This window comes from Periplaneta americana, chromosome 13 (assembly GCF_040183065.1).
Source record: "Periplaneta americana isolate PAMFEO1 chromosome 13, P.americana_PAMFEO1_priV1, whole genome shotgun sequence".
In the NCBI taxonomy this organism is placed as follows: Eukaryota; Metazoa; Arthropoda; class Insecta; order Blattodea; family Blattidae; genus Periplaneta; species Periplaneta americana.
Window position 1 is genome coordinate 121,038,010 of NC_091129.1, and position 19,861 is coordinate 121,057,870.

The following is a 19,861-nucleotide window of genomic DNA, read 5'->3' on the forward strand; positions in this document are numbered from 1 at the left end:
TCACATTCCAGACAGCCCTGCGCATGAAATGGCAGATTGTGACAAGGGAACTATGTATGGAACTGAATATCGGCTTGAACGCACTGATAATGTTGAGATATTGCAAAGTTTATGTCTGCGACCTGGCTGAACCACTACGAGACTGAAGGTACGGTCACACATCACTACTTTTGCTGTGCAACTTTTGTACTGCAGCTGCAAAAGTTGCGTGTCATGTTCACACGTAAGCCAAAAGTAGTGCACTGCACACTACTTTTCGTGCTGCGCAACCCGAGTGCTGCAAAAGTTGCAACTGGAGGTTGCGAGTCTGTTCACACACAAGGCGCTACTTTTGCAGCTGCAGTCATGCTGCAGGTTCCCATCTCCATGTTGACTTTTCAATATACAATGCGAAAGCTTCCTTATCTATTATTTGCTTTTCTGTCGTATCTAGTATTCAGAAATTGACATTATTTTTACTATAAAGCTTTTAAAAACGCCTATATACTTAAATGATAACCAACAGTATATTCACGTAATCAATGTTGGCAACCCTCGTGTCTGGAACTACGCTACGGAAAATTTAAAAAATGAATTATATCGTCAGCAATTATGCTCAGACTGTGTTGTGTATTTAATAACTGTTACGTTTCATCACATTTAACATTAAAATATATCCAAACAATAAAAGTATCATTGGCACATTTGGGTGGTAACACTGGTTGCAACCGCAGCAAAAGTTTCAATAAAACCGATAACAAAAATGCTGCGGCTGCAACCCTGAGAACCTTGTTCACACGTCACTACTTTTAAGCTGCACGCAGCATGGAAAAGTAAAGGGCAGCAGGTTCGGCAGCCACTACTTTTCGGGTTGCACTGTTGTTCACACATAGCAGTACAAGAGTTGCGCAGTTTTTTGTACTGCAGCGCTGCAAAAGTAGCGACGTGTGACCGTACCTTAACTTTCACTTGTTTGGGCCGATGAAAGATGGACCATGCAAACATCATTTTCCTGACAATGTGAAAAAATGGGTCACTTTCAATGGTAGAGATTTTTACAAATGCAGAATGCAGGCTCTTGTTCATTGCTGGCGAAAATACGTAGCCAATGGTGGTGACTATGTGGAAAAATAATGTTTTGTAGCTAACATGATGCTTTATCTATCAGTGTTATTATGCTCCCTGTATCTGTTGCTTTTCCTTGGAAATAAATAGGAGGAATTCATTTCAGAGCAACCTTCATAACAGAGTTATGATTTTGATTTGTACGAAAAACGATCAATAACTTTTGTTTGGAGCCCTCTCATTTAATTTTTTTACATATTGTAAATCTATGACACAGTATTCCCAACTTTACATCCTATCTGAAGGACGCATTGCTGATGAATTTTATCACTCTTAAAAAAAATGAACTGCCCTAGGCCAGGTTCAACCTGGACTAAAAAGACCTTGGCTGTGACTACCAGTGCTTTTTATCAGGTTGAGTACATCGGACACCTTTTTGTTGTATTTTTCATCATGTAACCGAGATGAGTTAATGAATAAGCTTTTATCTTTGAATTCCGTTCAGACTTTGAAAAGTTGGACGAAAAGGAGGTTAAAAGCGAAAAATTCCTGTGCACCAGACCGTAATAATCTCCCCATCTACTATAATAATAAATATAGAGTTCCGCCAACTTTTTCTCCAGAAAAAAAGCACCGGTGCTTATCGACATAAACTGTTATGGTCACAAGAAAGGGCAATGCTTTGCATGTGGTTTCATTGTAATGTAAACTCTATTTCTATTGTTGGTAACTAAATTATATAAAACATTAGTAATTTATGCAATTTTTGTAAATTTCTGTATGCATAGAATTTACAGCTATGACAATGAAGCACTCTTAATTGCTAGGGAAATTACAATTAGCAGAACAAAGTACTGACTTTTTAGTGCTCTACTGACGAAGATGAAAAAAGAAAGTAGATCAAGGTCATCAAAAGAGATTCTATCGATTGTTGGAGACAATTAAGACAATGGGATCAGTCAATGACTTGCCACTATCAGGACATCGAACTATCCCCTGAAGTTTGTGATGCTGAGAGATCAGCTATGCCAGAATTGAATCTGGCAGGTGAAAAACCACAATGTTTCAGACAGGATTGCATTTCACCACATTATGCCATACTTGTGCAGAATTGACTAGATGACAACTTCCCCAATTAGTGGAAAGGCCGCAGATTACCCAAACAGTGGGCTCCCAGGTCACCTGTCCTAAATCCACTTGACTTTGCTTTCTGAAGTTATCGTAAGGAAAAAGTATATGAAGTGAAGATTCGTGATCTGCAACATCTATGAACGTGAACTGATGAAAAGTGTCATAAAATCACAACCGACAAGCTACACTGGATTATAAATTATAAATAATATGAAATTCCGCCTTCAGACATACTTGGAAATTAGAAAGGATTATAATGATGTGGGACTTGTCGGATATCCTGTAGATGTGTTTTAGTAATTTCATCAAACCCTACAAGTTAATACGCATTTCATTAAAACATCACATTTCAAGGTCACGACCTTTCCATGTGAAATTATGAAGCTGTCATCTTGTCTTGCCTAGTATTTACAGTATCATGCATGCATTGTATCTGAGAATCTAGGGTTCAAATTCGGCCAAGGGCAATGAATTTTTAATAGTGACAAAAGTCATGATCAAAGCTCCCTTTGAAAGGAAAGTGAAACTGGGAGGTTGTAGATTTATCATAATATGTAAAAGTATCATTTCCCTGAATGAGGAGAATCCAGGAAAACTTTACCACCACTTTTCAGACAGGTGCCTTTGTAAAATTGAGAGATCGCAGCAGTCTCTTGAAAAAATTATATAAATCAGATCTTAACATTTTTGAGAAGATCCTGACAAGACTCTTAAATATTGTCGAAGACGCACACATGGGTAAACACCTTGGATATCCAAGTGCTAATAAAATATAAATAGACTAACGTACATTGAGGCTAATCCTCATCCTAAATGTATTATAATTCTAAATCTACTCGACTATACTGGTCAAAACTACATGTAAATGTATTATATTAAAATACTGCTAACAATTTAATGAGTATAAGACCTTTAGGGAGTAGTCATGTTGTGAGCCATAACTAAAGCGTAATATCAGTCAGTTGCAGAGTGGCATAGTCCTTAATGACGACGGACATAATTACCAACTAAAAAATTGCATCTTAAAAAAAGCATACCTCATCTTCTTCATGTTATAAAGAACTCCTAAAAATTCACCAAAAGCACTAGTTGACTGAACAAACCTGTCCTTGCTTTTGCTGCTCCATCCTAGACTACAAACAACAAAAAACGAGACAGCATAATAAAGCACACCTTTGCCTGAAGAAATGTTAGATTTAGATCTGAGCATCGGATTGAACTGTTTGAAAAATACATTAATTATTTGAAAAATTCGTGGACTGGATGCAGTGCTAGTATGGGAAATTTAGAAAAAAGAAGTAATAAAAAAAATGAAATGGCAATGTTCCTTAAAACAAAGTAGTAACATTGCCAGTTTCGTATTTATTTGCTTTCAGATCATTAAGGTTTATATGTTGCCATTTTAATAATGACAATTCCATAATGACAAAACAATTACTGTATTTACCCGCATAATAGACGCATCTCAATGAATGAAAGAGAACTGTCATATAAAATGTATATAGTCACTATACAAATTAGAAAGGATTGCATTTTAATGCACAAAGTTACAAAACAGCAAGAACAACCACTTACATATATTATACAAAGAACTGTTTATTTTTTCATCGATATAAATTCTTCGCAGCCCATATATTGTTACATATTCTATCGATTATTTCAGAATTCGAGCTGGCATACCTTTAATATGAGTTTTTTTTTTTTTTTTTTTCACTAAAAATTTTTTCCTCGCATAAAGGACGCACCCTAGTTTTTTGTTATAAAAATCGAAAAAAAAAAAACAAAAAACAAAAAAAATCTCTATTACATGGATAAATATGGTAAGTAGAGATGAGTTGATACCAAATTTCCTTTATACTCGATCCTGATACGTGATTTTAATCTGATACTCAATACTTCTGCCACTTGAAACAACTAGCTGGTGACTTAAAACTTAAAAGAATTACTAATAATTTAAAATCAGCCTCCATGCTAAAGCACGATATTCATTCAATTAGTTACTTGTGATAGTTTAACAGGTAAAATTAATTTTCACCAAAATTCTCATTTATTATTAGTCAGAACTGAGAATATTTGTACAATATTATATTAAAAAAAGTTACAAAAAAAAAAAACATGTTTCGAAGTGATCAAGAAGTGAAAACCACAACTGCTCCACTATTCTGTTAGAGCCGGTGAAAATTGTGTACATGTGTTTCAAGATTAGATAGAGCATTATAAGAAATGTATCACTTCCCAAGGAATCTACTTCGAAATACAAAGAACATTATGCCAGCAGAAACTTCTGATTCTAAACAATAAAGTGAGTCCACGAACTTTTCAAACAGCTCTAGTACAAATAGGCCTGACAGGAATTAACCCTCTGCATGTCATGCACAATATATTCTCATTTTTATTTTATTTTTACTTTCTTATTACGAGCACACTGCTAGCTTTCCATGATGGAGATCAGGGTTCATATCCCAGTAGACTGTGCCATCATTCCAACAAGTCTAACCATTTCGCTAACATAAGAAACAGTGATATCATTAGAGCTGTATAAGTCATATGTATGTTCCCAAATACTCAGAATTTAGGGTGACCACACCTCTAAATTTTTAAGATGATTATCTCTCAAGTCCTGGTCCTGCTGCCTCAATACAGCATTAACAGGACGTTGATTGTCCCTTTTTATTAACTCTAATCTTGGTTTTTCTTTTCTATTTTAACACAGCGTAACTGAAAATGAGGTTCTAAATATATCACTTATTTGTCGTGTAAGAACAGTACTGTGGAATCAAATTATTGCAGAAGAATTTGTAAAGCAATATGCTATTAAAGACATTCAACCATGCAGTGGCGTTTAGGAATATGGTTTGGGGGACTATTACAGAACTTCGAACATTATGGAAAGTTCGAGCTTTTTAAAATAAAAGTATGTTGTAACATGTCATTCACTTAGATGGCTATTTAAAAATAAATGTTTCAAAGATCACACACTTTCCACAATAACAGACAGACACGTCAGCTTTATATTTTTTTTTTTCCTTTTCTTTCCACTTCCCCCTTCTTTTCTGAGGGGGGGGGGGAGATTGAGACTCTGTGGGTCCACCACTGCATCCATGGGTTCTAAGGTTGTCTTTTCGAAAGCATGTCACATAATAGTAACTGAATGACTCTGTGGTCTTGCCTAGTTTTTTTTTTTTAATTGTGATCAGGAATAATCTGTGACTTTACTTAAATATAAAAATTAAATCTTTTTTTCTCTTTGTATCTATGTGTAACGCATAAGATTAAATTTTACAAAGTAATAGGTACAGATATCTTTAAATTCTATAAATAATTAATTCTTTGATGAAAGAGATTTTTGTACACATAATAACTATACTATACATTTTCATTTGTCACATGATCTTATGAAACTAAATCGAAAAGATGGAAAACAAAACCCAGTAAGTTAACCTCCAATTATAGTTCAGTTTGAAACTGATTCATACCCTCATAAGGACCCTATATCAGGCTAAAAACTCCATTCACTTCAAATGGGTTTTGTTTCCCAATATCGTTGGACTATTACAAGAGTATGAACCTATTTCGAACTCAGTTATGAATGAAAGTTCCTCAACCATTCATTCAGAGTCCACACCTGTGGAGTAACGGTCAGCGTGTCTGGCTGCGAAATCAGGTGGCCCGGGTTCGATTCCCGGTCAGGGCAAGTTACTGGTTGAGGTTTTTTCCGTGGTTTTCCCTCAACCCAATATGAGCAAATGCTGGGTAACTTTCAGTGCTGGACCCCGGACTCATTTCACCGGCATTATCACCTTCATCTCATTCAGACGCTAAATAACCAAAGATGTTGATAAAGCGTCGTAAAATAACCTACTAAAAAAAAATTAATTCAGAGTAAACAGACATTGTGTTATATTTTTAGTGTACATGATTACACTTAATGAGCATTGTTGTCAGATGAATCTGTGAATATGAAAAAGACTCAATCTTGTTGCGAGAAACGGGAGAGGCCGCCAGCTACGCAATCGGCGAGTTCTGCCTTCCTGCCAATGCCGGAGACCTCGAGTTGCATCTTATGTGAGAAACCCGTTATTAAGTTTGTTAGTTTTGTTAGGATTACTCTGATATTCTACGATATGTACAGAGTATTATGCAGATTGAGATTATATTTTGTGGAAGAAAATGGAAATAATTTAGATCATTAATTCACAGTTACATGCAAAGGGTTATAAATGATATAGAATGACAACATGCTGTTTAGAAAAATGCAAACAAACCAAATTCGGTTTTATGAACGAATCTTCTTCAAGCAAAGGTGTTCAAATACCCTGAGTCTAAATAAAACAGAATGATGCCATGATCAATTCACGAAATTAGATTCATTTAAGTTATAACACATTATGTAATAAAAGGAACTAAAATATTAGTCCAATTAAACCAATAATTCATTGAACAAATAAATAAAATTATGAGATGAACACAAACTGCATGATTTGACTAAAAAAAGAATTACAAGAAATAAACTAAACACAAGTTCATTAATACAAAACTGACGCTAAGTTTAGTTGTCACAATGTAGTTAATGACTTGTTGGAACAACAACTGAGCCATGCAGAAGTCCTAATACTGCAACATCAAGTCTCATCGTCATCGTCATCCAAGCTAATAAAAGTGAAGAAGGCTGAATCTCCTACCTGAGAGGCGCAGGTCTGGCGTTTGGCTTGTTTGGGGCCTTGCACCATCCTATGAAAGTATGTCTGCTCAGGCAAGCAATTGATTCTTAGCCAATCACGGATTCCCGACAAAGAGTGGAACTCCGAGTGCGGAATCCTACTCCAGGGGTTCGAGCCCGTGAGATCGAGGATGGAGACTCCTAGCGCTCGTCCAACCTGCAAATTACATCACAGCAGTAAGATATGCACTTGTAACTTAGTGAACCTCGAGTGGGAAAGTAAAGAATGACCTGAACTCCTCCCAGTGATGGCCAGTGACCGAAATCCTCGTGAAGCCTGATGTAATTACTTAGTTCAAGTACCTGCCATATAGAATGTTTAAGGGGTTAGGTACAGCTTACAGCAGTAAAATTTTTGGAAATATCCAATATTTTTGTCCACCATTACTGTATCTTGGACAATAATGAAAATTGGTCTGTGTAAAACACTGTCCTTCTGCTATATGAAAAAAAAATATTTTTACGATTTAAAAAAATTATTTATATATTTTTTTCAAAATTCAAAATAGTGGCAGTTTACTGTGCAGTGATGAAGTGTTTCCCCCATAACTCATAAACTTGTAAATTTTTTCATGTTCTCTCTCTTTTATTTTATTGTTGAAACTCATGTTTACAATATCATGCTCTTTCAACTACATTCCTTAATAAATATTTTTTTTATTGTGTGTTAGAAGAAAATACTGATAATTGACTATTTTTTTTAAATGAATTTATTTTTTATCAGACAATCTATCAAAGATAGAGAAGTGATCTTGCACCATATTGTAGATATGGCATGCATAAATACACACAAAAAATTTCATCACATAATGTTGGATAATTTTTTAGTTATGTGGGAAATGTTTCATCACTGCACAGCGAACTAAATTTTGAAAGAAAAAAAAAAGTAAATAATTTTTTTTTAATTCGAAAAAATATTTTTTTCATCTAGCAGAAGGACAGCGTTTTACACACACTAATTTTCATTATTGTACAAGATACAGTAATGGAGGAAAAATTTTTTGAATATTTCCAAAATTTTACATGCTGTAAGCTGTACATAACCCATTAATATACATGATATTAATTATTATTATTATTATTATTATTATTATTTTTATTATTATTATTGGAGGAAAGACAGAGGGTTAACAGAAAACATTGGAGAGAATTATAATATATTATAAAATCAATTTTTGTTTTCCACCTGTGCTTATCTTAATATTAAGATAAGCACAGGTGGAAAACAAAAATTGATATTATAATACAGTGAGCTTATCGGCATCTCCAAAATGAAACTAATTGGAGAGAATGCTTAAAACTAATTTTCAAAAACTAGAATATTGGGCACTGGAAGATGTGTACACATTGTTAAACCAGTTTTAGATAGATTATTATTATTATTATTATTATTATTCTTAGGCCCAGTTGTACGAACACGGAATAAAGTCCTGTTAAATTTAACTCCATGGTTATGCGAGAAATGTGTTGTACGAACTTGGAATAGTGCACTATCTAGAGGATATCTTCTGAATAAGCTATTCCATACTTTCAGTCACTGTTAAAGTGTTATCTAGAGAATAAATTATAAAATGGCAGCAGCATTAGACACGAATCTCTGATACTGATTGTACAGTTGAAATTCTACTAATCATCTCATTTTTGCCCGAACACATACCAATACATTTCTTCTCAATGACTAGCATTTACACAATCTTGGGCATCCAACTACGATCCCAAGTGTTTCATTTTGTAGATCTAATGTCCTGGTAACATACGCATATAAGAGCATGTCAGCTGTTAATTTCAATGTCAAAGTCAGTGAAAAAACATGGAATCTTATCGCAAGACTTGATTCAATGTATGATTTCTAGAACACTCATTAAGCTTTTCCGTTTTTTTTTTTTAATGGCAGGTACTTGACTGTTCGTCATTGACCCATATGAAATCAGTTGTGTATATCAATTTACCAACATAATCACTGCCCAGTGTGCGTCAAGAGAGGTTGTTGATGATGATGATGATGATGATGATGATGATGATGATGATGGAGATTTGTTGGGATGCCACAGGGTAACAATAATTCTTTATTAAATTAAATCTGTATGATGGTGATAAGAGATGATATTTCATCATCATCAGTTCATCACCATCAGCATCCTTTCCCATTTTACACCTTGTGCTTGTTACAGTCTTAATTAGTCATCCCAAACTTCTCTTTCCTTGGTCTGCAGTGTAGAATGTGTGGGTAAAATGTCTTGCAATACATAACTTCGTTCGAAATTATAATTATAACTTAAGAGAAAGATGTTTACACAGTATTTGCCTAAGTTTTATTTTTGGAATAAATTGTCGCTCTAACATGGTAATTGTTGGAGTTTTTAGGAACAAATTAACGAAGACTGGGGGAGGCCGAGACATAGATGGGAGGATATTAAAATGGATTTGAGGGAGGTGGGATATGATGCTAGAGATTGGATTAATCTTGCTCAGGACAGGGACCGATGGTAGGGTTTATGTGAGGGCGGCAATGAACCTCTGGGTTCTCTAAAAGCCATTTGTAAGTAAGTAAGTAATCATATACTGCGTGTTCAGTTCAAAGTGTGTCATGGCTCGCTGTATGCTGTCATGTGGCTAGCCGATGAGCCTAGAGAATTCAATCTTCCTACACTTCCACAGAAGCGTATTACCCATGTGCCAGAGAAGTTGCCTAATAAGTACGGCGTTAATTCTGAAGAGTACTTACCGATACGTACGGTAACACTGGTAGTGACAGGAACGTGAACTGTTTGGAAACACGTACTGAGGTGAGTTTTTTTCCTTACTGTCGGGAAATGGGGAGAGGGTTAAGACAATTACGTATTTGTTGACATTAACTTCGACAGTCAGCATGGACACGGAGCATTTGATTTGTATTGTGGAATGTTGCCTTATGCAACCGATGATAACAAATACCCTGCGTACGACTTGCCCATGCAAAACACAGTTCGAAAGAGGTTATGGTAGCACACAGACCATACAGGCCGCCACCTGTTGCTACGACGTTCAAGTTATACCGTACACGTTCTCAAGTTCAGATTGAACGCCTTGATTAATAGGCAACTTCTCTGACATAAAAAGCTGAAACTCGCTTCAAATCGCCAACTCACAACAGTGACGTCATGACACACTTTGAAATGAACACCCAGTAGTTTCATTGTCCTACCTCTTCGAATACTTGTGGTGTGTACTTGGGTGGCACTATCAAATGAGGGGGAGAAACGTTTTTGTTGTCCTTCACGCATGGCGGTAGCAGGTTCACCAGCCTGCCTGTGTTGTAATTGCACTCCAATGTATAGCTGCGAACCAGGCCTGTTGTCTTGAGAACCGCAACACGACCTGAACCTTCCCTACTCATTCCATCTCGCCTGTCCCTGGAATCAATTAATTCCAATTAAATTATATGACTTGACCTATTACCATATTATAATGCTTTGCTACATTAAGGAGTCCAGCTATAGTGCCTATAGTTTAACAATCAAAATGGTAGAAAAATGAAACAGGAAGATTGTGCTTTGATGTATGTACCATTCAACACCATTAGTAAACAAACAAAAATGAAGTCATTACCGGAATTAAAAAAAAAAAAAACTGTCTGCTTTCAATTATCAACAGAATTGTTCAAATCTGTAGACAGCGTATGGAAAGTAAATAAGCAGAAGTGAAGAGAAGAACATCATAACAAAATAGGGCAATAAAAGTTCAAAATACCACCAAAAAACCACAGTATAATAATTGTAGGAATAAAATGAACCTTGTTCAAAGTCTAATTACAAGGCACCGAATTTATTTTCCAATAAGACATGCATCGACACGTATGAAGTAATGACAAATGATGTGACAACACAAGTATGCCTAATTATTTTAAACTAGCAACAACAAAACATTCAAAGAAAACATTTCAGGTGGTCTCTTCTTCTAGGTGAGAAAGTGCACATTTATTATAAAGTCCTATTCTATTGTGACATGGAATACATACCCATTAATGAAGTTAAAAGATTTAATATGCAATGAAATAGAATGAAGAATACTAGGTTAACTCTTTAATCTTAAAAACTAAGTGGTGTCATAAATTACTAATAAAGTGTAACAAATAATTATTACATTGATATGATATTGACGAAATATTTAATGGATTTTAAGTACAGAATATTACGCAATTCAATAATTGAATACAGTATAAATCAAGATGTCCCGCGCCATGGCATCGTGGTCTAAGGCATCTTGCCTAGGACTCGTGCTACAGAATGCGTGCTGGTTCGAATTCTCATGGGAGAAGAAATTTTCTCATGAAATTTCGGCCAGTGTATGGGACCGGTGCCCACCCAGCATCGTGATGCACTTGGGGAGCTACGATATGTAGCGAAATCCGGTTGCAAATGCCACCTATAACGGCTGGGGGAATCATCGTGCTAACCACAAGATACCTCCATTCTGGTTGGATGATCGTCCACCTCTGCTTCGGCATGTGGGCGTGAGGCCAGCAGCCAGGTGGTCGTCTGGGCCCTTCATGGGCCGTAGCGCCATGGATTATTATTTATAAATCAAGATATGTATAACATGAAATATTATTACTGTTACTGTAAGAGTATGTGAATAAATTCTGAAAATGAGTATCACTTAAAAATATGAGATTGTGACCCTTACTCACAGCAAAAAACTTAAAATTATCAAAGATCCTGAGGAATATGGAAATCATATTACAGCCTATAAATTTGATGTAAGTGAAAGTTGCGTCAGAGACTGGAGGATCCTGTTGCTGTTAACTGTATTTGTGTATAACTGTCTTTAATTTGTCTTGAAAAAAATTTTTGAAAGTTTTATTTTTGTAATTTGTGTTTCCTCCTCCCCCTTTGAAAATTGGGGTGCCTGGCTTATTTGAGGACACAGAGTATTCGAGAAAATAAGTCAATTATACATACTCAACGGAATCATACAAGAACATGCACTTTTTCTAGAGTTTGGAAATGATTGCTAAAGTTCGAAAAAGGATTGAGTAAAAACTTATGGTATCTGTTTTGTAGTAGATTGAACTATGGGCTAGAGATGATGTGGCGTGTATGGATTCTCAAGTCAGATTACCCTCCAGGATCACAACTCGCCAAACTCAACCCAAGGCAGCAGAGATGTAGGAGGGGAAAAAAGAAAGGGAGGAAGGAAATTACTTCCTGCTGTATTAAGGCAATACAAGAGACGAACTCTTTGGACAAATGAAGAGTGAGCACGAAGAAGAGTACAGCAAAAGTGGAACTGTTACACTGTAAATATTTTAGAAGTAATCTGTTCTGTTAGTACATCTAACTCAATCGCCATACGACTTTCCATGATCAAAACCTGCACAGAAATATTCAAGTGGCTTTCTGTAATCCCCTTGCTGATGCCACACTACACATACAGTACCTCAGGTACATATTTCGCTCTGTGAAATTGCATGCTGTGAAGTGGAAATTCTGTGAGTTCAGAGACATGATCTTAGGCAGCAGCATGCACTCTATGCTGTCTTCTGGATCTTCGAAGTAATTCCCATACATGAAAATTCCTGCAAACAAACAAATATTCAAATTACAATATTAGACAATGTTAACAGCAATACAATCAATTTTCATTATCCATATGTTTCGTGTTCCTGGGTTCATTTATTTCCGCAAAATAAAGTGTAACCCAATCATGGACACCTCGCGACAATTTACAGTAAGAATGAGTTAACTATTACTGTATTTCAACGCATAATCGTCGCATTTTTTATACTTATTTTTTGACGTGAAAATATATAGTGTAACCATTATGTGAAGAATAAATTAAAAGTCCACACCTGTGGAGTAACGGTTGGCGCATCTGACAGCGAAATCAGGTGGCCTGGGTTCGAATCCCAGTCAGGGCAAGTTACCTGGTTAAGGTTTTTTCCTGGGTTTTCCCTCAAACCAGTAGGAGCAAATGCTGAGTAACTTTCGGTGTTGGACCCCAGACTCATTTCACTGGCATTATCACCTTCATTTCATTCAGACGCTAAATAACCTGAGATGTTGATACAGCATCGTAAAATAACCCAATAATAATAATAATAATAATAATAATAATAATAATAATAATAATAATAATAATAATAAATTAAAATGGTAATGACCGGTCGCATCAACGTTCAGTGATCAACTTCCATGTAACATCGGAGTGTACAAGCAAGCAAAGCCAAGTTGTGTGATTCGTAGCAGAAGAGTAAGGAGGGGGGAAGAAGGGTTGAGGTTTTTTCCAGGGTTTTCCCTCAACCCAGTACAAGCAAATGCTGGATAACTTTCGTTGCTGGACCCCGGACTCATTTCACTGGCATTATCACCTTCATTTCATTCAGACGCTAAATAACCTGAGATGTTGATACAGCATCGTAAAATAACCCAATAATAATAATAATAATAATAATAATAATAATAATAATAAATTAAAATGGTAATGACTGGTCGCATAAACGTTCAGTGATCAACTTCCATGTAACAGGGGAGCGTACAAGCAAGCAAAGCCAAGTTGTGTGATTCGTAGCAGAAGAGTAAGGAGGGGGGAAGAAGGGTTGAGGTTTTTTCCAGGGTTTTCCCTCAACCCAGTACGAGCAAATGCTGGATAACTTTCGTTGCTGGACCCGGACTCATTTCACTGGCATTATCACCTTCATTTCATTCAGACGCTAAATAACCCGAGATGTTGATACAGCATTGTAAAATAATCCAATAATAATAATAATAAATTTAAATGGTAATGACCGGTCGCATCAACTTTCAGTGATCAACTTCCATGCAACAGGGGAGTGTACAAGCAAGCAAAGCCAAGTTATGTGATTCATAGTAGAAGAGTAAGGAGGGGGGAAGAAGGGAAATCGGTATTAGTGTGCAATGTTGCTATTGAATTAAAAGCACTTTTTATTGACTAAAAACATTCACAGCATTGTTGAATCACATGTACCTGTACATCTGAAACACTGAAGTCGATATCATCTGATTACTGGACCAGTCTGCGGAAAGATGATTGGTCTACGCCTAAAAAAGTATTTGAATACTCGTAACCAACCACCACTCAGAACCAATAATAGTAATGAACTGAAGGCATTTATTAACTTAGTGCTAACATCTCGCACCTTCACTCCATTCACTTTCGTCCGTGGCAACTACTGTTTCTCGTACATTCAACCTTGAGCATGAAGGTACTTTGTGTTGCAGTGGCGGCATGTTATTTTTAAATAATTCCAGATCGTGATAAACAGAAATAACCATTCAATGATTATATGGTGAAATTTTAAGATCCTGATCAGTTTATCTATAAATAAGGGTGCGACCATTATGCAATGACGACGATTATGATATAAAATATAGTAATTTCAATTTCGAAGTTGGTAAACAAGCACTGGATTCTACTGAAACATCCTACATGGAGACTGAATGTTACATTTTTATTAAGTTACTATGTTAAAGTCCTATACTTACTTACAAATGGCTTTTAAGGAACCCGCAGGTTCATTGCCGCCCTCACATAAGCCCGCCATCGGTCTCTATCCTGTGCAAGATTAATCCAGTCTCTATCATCATATTCCACCACCCTCAAATCCGTTTTAATATTATCCTCCCATCTACGTCTCAGTCTCCCCAAAGGTCTTTTTCCCCTCCAGTCTCCCAACTAACACTCTATATGCTTTTCTGGATTCGCCCATAAGTGCTACATGCCCTGCCCATCTCAAACGTCTGGATTTAATGTTCCTAATAATGTCAGGTGAAAAATACAATGCGTGCAGTTCTGCATTGTGTAACTTTCTCCATTCTCCTGTAACTTCATCCCTCTTAGCCCCAAATATTTTCCTAAGAATCTTATTCTCAAATACCCTTAATCTCTGTTCCTCCCTCAAAGTGAGAGTCCAAGTTTCACATCCATACAGAACAACCGGTAATATAACTGTTTTATAAATTCTAACTTTCAGATTTTTTGACAGCAGACTAGATGGTTGTGAAACTTGGACTCTCACTTTGAGAGAAGAACATAGGTTAAAGGTGTTTGAGAATAAGGTGCTTAGAAAAATATTTGGGGCTAAGAGGGATGAAGTTACAGGAGAATGGAGAAAGTTACACAACACAGAACTGCACGCATTGTATTCTTCACAAGACATAATTAGGAACATTAAATCCAGACGTTTGAGATGGGCAGGGCATGTAGCATGTATGGGCGAATCCAGAAATGCATATAGTGTGTTAGTTGGGAGGCCAGAGGGAAAAGACCTTGGGGAGGCCGAGACATAGATGGGAGGATAATATTAAAATGGATTTGTGGGAGGTGGGATATGATGATAGAGACTGGATTGGTCTTGCTCAGGACAGGGACCTGTGGTGGGCGGCGATGAACCTCCGGGTTCCTTAAAAGCCAGTAAGTAGTAGTAGTAGTGTGATGCAAGAATATAGCAAAACACGTGAAAAGGTAGCTGTATAGAACTCCGTGGAAAATATCACTCTACATGGTTCTCAAGTGTGGAAAATAACAGAGAGGAACACAAAAAATTGATGGAAATGGATTACTGGCGAAGAAGTTGTAGTGTAACAATAATGAAGAGTGCAGAATGATGAAAATATAAGAAATAAGGCAAAAGGTGATATAACGATGGGTGCAATGGATAGGAGAAGATTAAGAAATGAAGACTGGAGAGATAGATATACGTGGAAGCTAGGATGCGAGAGATGTCAGTTGGTGTAATTAACTCTCTTACTACTACTGTTCTATTACAAGAATACAAAAGGAAATAGAAGCAATAAAGGACTAAGAAGAGAAAAACAGACCAACAAAGAAAAGAATTTTTGAAATACTGATGATGATTACAATATAAGTAAAACATGAAGTTGTGACCTACCTTTCTTTGATGCATGTCCGTGCAAGTCCACATAAAGAAACAGACCAGAATCTTCGCGAGGTGTTACAACATTCTTTGCAGGAGGTGCATGATTCAGCAAAGCTGCAGGTTTGTTGCGGTTCAGATCATAGCATGGGGTCTCGTCCACCTGGTCAGGGAGTTCTTTATCCTGTACCTCCTCCTCACTGTTCAAATCAGCACTTGCTCCTCCCGAACTGGACCCTATGCTGTGATCAGCATTGGATGCCTTCTTGCAGATGCTGGGAATGTTGTCAGGCAGACAGTTTTCAGGACTGCTAGACACTGAATTCTCAGCATGATGTTCATTTGCATTAAAGCCATAGAGTGGCAATGTTGACACCTCAATTACAGAAGGAATGCTACTGAGAATGAGGGGCTTATCTGGCAAGTCCTCTGCAAGAACAGATATCGTGTTATTACAAACATTGCCATTACCTAAAACATTTAATATACTCTCGTGGATTGTGGAAAACACGTCCTTCTTCTCTTCTGACACAACAGGTGGAAGAGGGATATTGTTATTTTCTACAGACACTTCTATGATGTTGGTGGGAGATGGAGATATAGGATTATCAGGTGTGGATACTTTCTTCTCGTCCAAACTGAGGTCCGACACTTTGTTTTCTAGACTGTGTGTCCTGTCAGATTGTTGATTGGTGTCCTCCGGAGTTGTCCTCATGTCTTGATTCTCGGAACTCAAAGATTCCAGTGACGACACATTAATGATACCATCATTGAGTTCCCTATCACCGGCACAGACGTTGTCACAGTTCACATCAGAGTTCGAGGCAGGCTCTTCTAACTCACAGCCATGGTGGTAATAGCGTATCAGCGAGCGGGCAGCGAAGACGGTGGGGTGGAGTTCAAACACAGGGTTCAAGTACATGCGGTTCAGGTTAACACCGCGAGTGTCTGTTCGGTAGTGGCCCTGTGATACGCCATCTGGGTTCAGCATCGGAATGAGTTTGAACACATACATCTTCCTAAGGAGAATCGCTACTGGATCATCACGGGACAGGAGCAGGTTCAGCAAGCCATTCAGAACGAAGCTGGAGGGTGTCTCACCTGGATGCACACGCGCACTGACGAACACAACCTGAACGATAAATCAATTACATTCATGACAACGAATACACAATATTTTAACATATTTAACAAGAAGGCAAAAAAAGGTCCAATGACTTATTCATTCTCATTATTACTGTACTGTAAAGGTAAGTGTTCACTACATCGTATCACACTCCTCGTACGAATCGCATGCAACGGATATTTTAAGTGCAGTGCGTTCACTGTAACGGCTTCACCTCATCGCCTCATCAGATTCCCCTATCAGCTGTTTAAAACATGACGTCGTACGATATTGACATTGCTGAAAACAGAGGAGTTGAGGTTAGGTCTGTTAATTACATCTGTTAGTGAATAAGAAATTGTAATTGCTTCATTTCATGGCATTTTACGGGGATACCTTTACCTTTTTTTACCTTTTTCATGCATCTTAATTGAAGAGGAAGAAACGAAAGAAATATTGGTTACATAATATATTTGCAAGAAACGACTTGATTACTGTAATGGGAACGCCTCTAATTATATAATTCTTCGCAATTTTCTACACGCGAAATAAGTTTTCTGTCTGCCATTTTGGCGCGACACTGAACATGGCACAACATAATAGTAACAGTTGACCAATTAAAATTGATTTATTAAAAAGGGCCATGATCGCACGCATTGGAAAAGTTGCCCATCCGAGAAATGTGGACGGATTTGCCGAGAGGCGATGCGTCCAATATGATGTAGTGAACACGGTTACATAACAATTACAGCAAAGATAGTCTTTTTCCGATCCGTGCGATTCGTCCGATGCGTGCGATACGATGTAGTGAACGCTTACCTTAAAACCCCATTTATCTGTTACCCTATTAATCATTCAGAGAATTATCTGACCATCTTTCTCTCTCTCATTTTTTTTTGCTGCATAAAAAAATATATACCACTGTACCTCACATGAGTACCATATTTTTTTCTAGAGATTGTCATTACAAGCCTTTAACATTAGGTACAAACTACTGCTGCTGGCAACAGGAACAGTTACTTATGGGTGTTTTCCCCAACTTGTACAAATAAAATAATCACTACCTGCTTTCAAAGAAATGACTCCAAGAACTTCCGTACAATTTATAGCAAACCTGTGCACCATTCAGTCACTGTCCTACTGTTCAAGTGGCCGTACTGTATAACTTCTATGCAAAAGTCTTCCACGGGTTTCAAAAGTAACTGTATTCTTACTATGTATCAAACAAGAAGTGTAAATAATTGAGAGGTTTCGAAAAAGAGAAACCATGACTCATCTCGCATCAGATTGGCATTACGACTGTGCACGATTTAATAAAAAAAGGGTAAAATATATAAAGCATGTAAATCTACAACACCAGACCTCTCCCATACTTCCACAGACAGTCTTACTTAAATTAGTCAAATTCTGATCCACTATGTAGCATATTAAGTACCAGGGAGAAATTACGAAATTGCAAGTAGCCTATTATGCAGTTACTTTAGGAAAATAAAATATCCCTCATTTCTCGTGAAAAACAAGAACTGAAAAGACTTCAGTGGATTATAGTGGACCTTATGTTGTCAGCAAACAGTTGGATACATTAAGAAGATTGATTCATTTTATGGTACACATCAGAGTTTTTCGATTAACCGTTCACTCCACTCCTTTCATTGTAATGAATAATAGAGGTTCTACTATAAGTGTATTAATTTAGCCTAAGTATTATGTTAACAGAAAATAAACATCTTTATTATGAATCAAAGGTCAATAATAATAATAACTAAAGCAGGGATGCAAAACTGTGCTACAATTGAAGCACACGTCATAAGCCGGAACAAGTAACTGATCCCTTCCTTTAATCCTCACGTCACTGTACGGTAGGGGGAGAAGAGAAGAGAGAACAGTGTGTTTGTCAAACGTCACACAAACGTCATTGCTCCGGCCTTGTGGATGGGGAAACGAACTCTTTCCCTGGGCTTCCACACCTCTCTTCCCCAGTTCTGCAACCTTGGATTTCATTCACCAAAATACTGAAAACAGGTTACCAGTACAGTATATAGAATATAGTTTAAGTTTGACCTTGCGAGCTCTGAAGGGACATTCTGAACTAGAATATCAGAGCAACAATTATGCTTGTGTGAGTGTCACAAAAGCTTCTCAGTTCGTTTATTCGGAATGTATATTATTATTTATTTTCCACGAACCAGTGACCAGTTTTATTATATATGTTGTTTGTTGTTTTCTAATGCCAGGCATTTGACAATAAAGTCATTTGACCTCTTGCACTCCAATATTTTTCAAAGATATTATGAATATGGCAAGTTGTAGCCGATTTAAGTGAACACCATATTTTAATGTTTTGGTGGCTACTTCATTCACACACAACCCCCAGAATGTCTGGAGGACCACACCTGCTGTTGGTCGACAGATCCACTGGACCTAGTTGGGAGATCTTTTTTGATCACCAACTTTCCCTCCTTAAGCCACTGGAGGACAATTTTAGTGCCATAGCAGGTCAGCACTAGGAACAGAAAAGTAGGAAGGGTAGGAAGGAAAGTGAAATGAACCCCTAGGCCTCGAATGTTCTAATACTGTCAGGGTTGAAGAAAGTAAGAGTTCAGTCAGAGGACTGGATAGGAAAGGGTCAAGAAAGAATTAGGTATTGAATAGAGAAAAATTATACCAAATTCGGCCAATAACTCATCAAGCTGACCAGTGCTAATTGATGAGTAGCCCCTCCCTTTAGTTCAGCTTGTAAAATTATGCTTACTAACAGCTGCACCACGGGAAGGTAGGGATGGGACATTGGGTATTTGTCCAGGTTGGTTCCTTAAAGCCTTCAATGGGAAGGATTAACGGCTCTCCCCCCTGTATTTATTTTGTATTTTCTTTTAAATCAGTGAATCAATAACAAGTTTCGTTTCATATATTATATATAAGGGCATACAATAAATTAATGAGACTGATTTTTTTCCACCTAATGAGGCAACCCTGCAGCCTCCTA

At 37.1% G+C, this 19,861-nt stretch overlaps 1 protein-coding gene across 1 annotated transcript in view; it reads right to left on the reverse strand.

Moving 5' to 3' along the window:
- The window catches only part of LOC138712322 (cytosolic carboxypeptidase-like protein 5), a 54,345-nt gene that overhangs the window by 22,815 nt on the left and 11,669 nt on the right, over positions 1–19,861 (reverse strand). Inside the window, exons 7-10 of the mRNA XM_069843957.1 lie at positions 15,786–16,902; positions 12,314–12,452; positions 10,080–10,287; positions 6,858–7,052 (exon numbers count right to left, since the gene is read on the reverse strand). Coding sequence (XP_069700058.1) covers positions 6,858–7,052; positions 10,080–10,287; positions 12,314–12,452; positions 15,786–16,902 — 1,659 coding nt within the window. The remainder of the gene's footprint in view (positions 1–6,857; positions 7,053–10,079; positions 10,288–12,313; positions 12,453–15,785; positions 16,903–19,861) is intronic.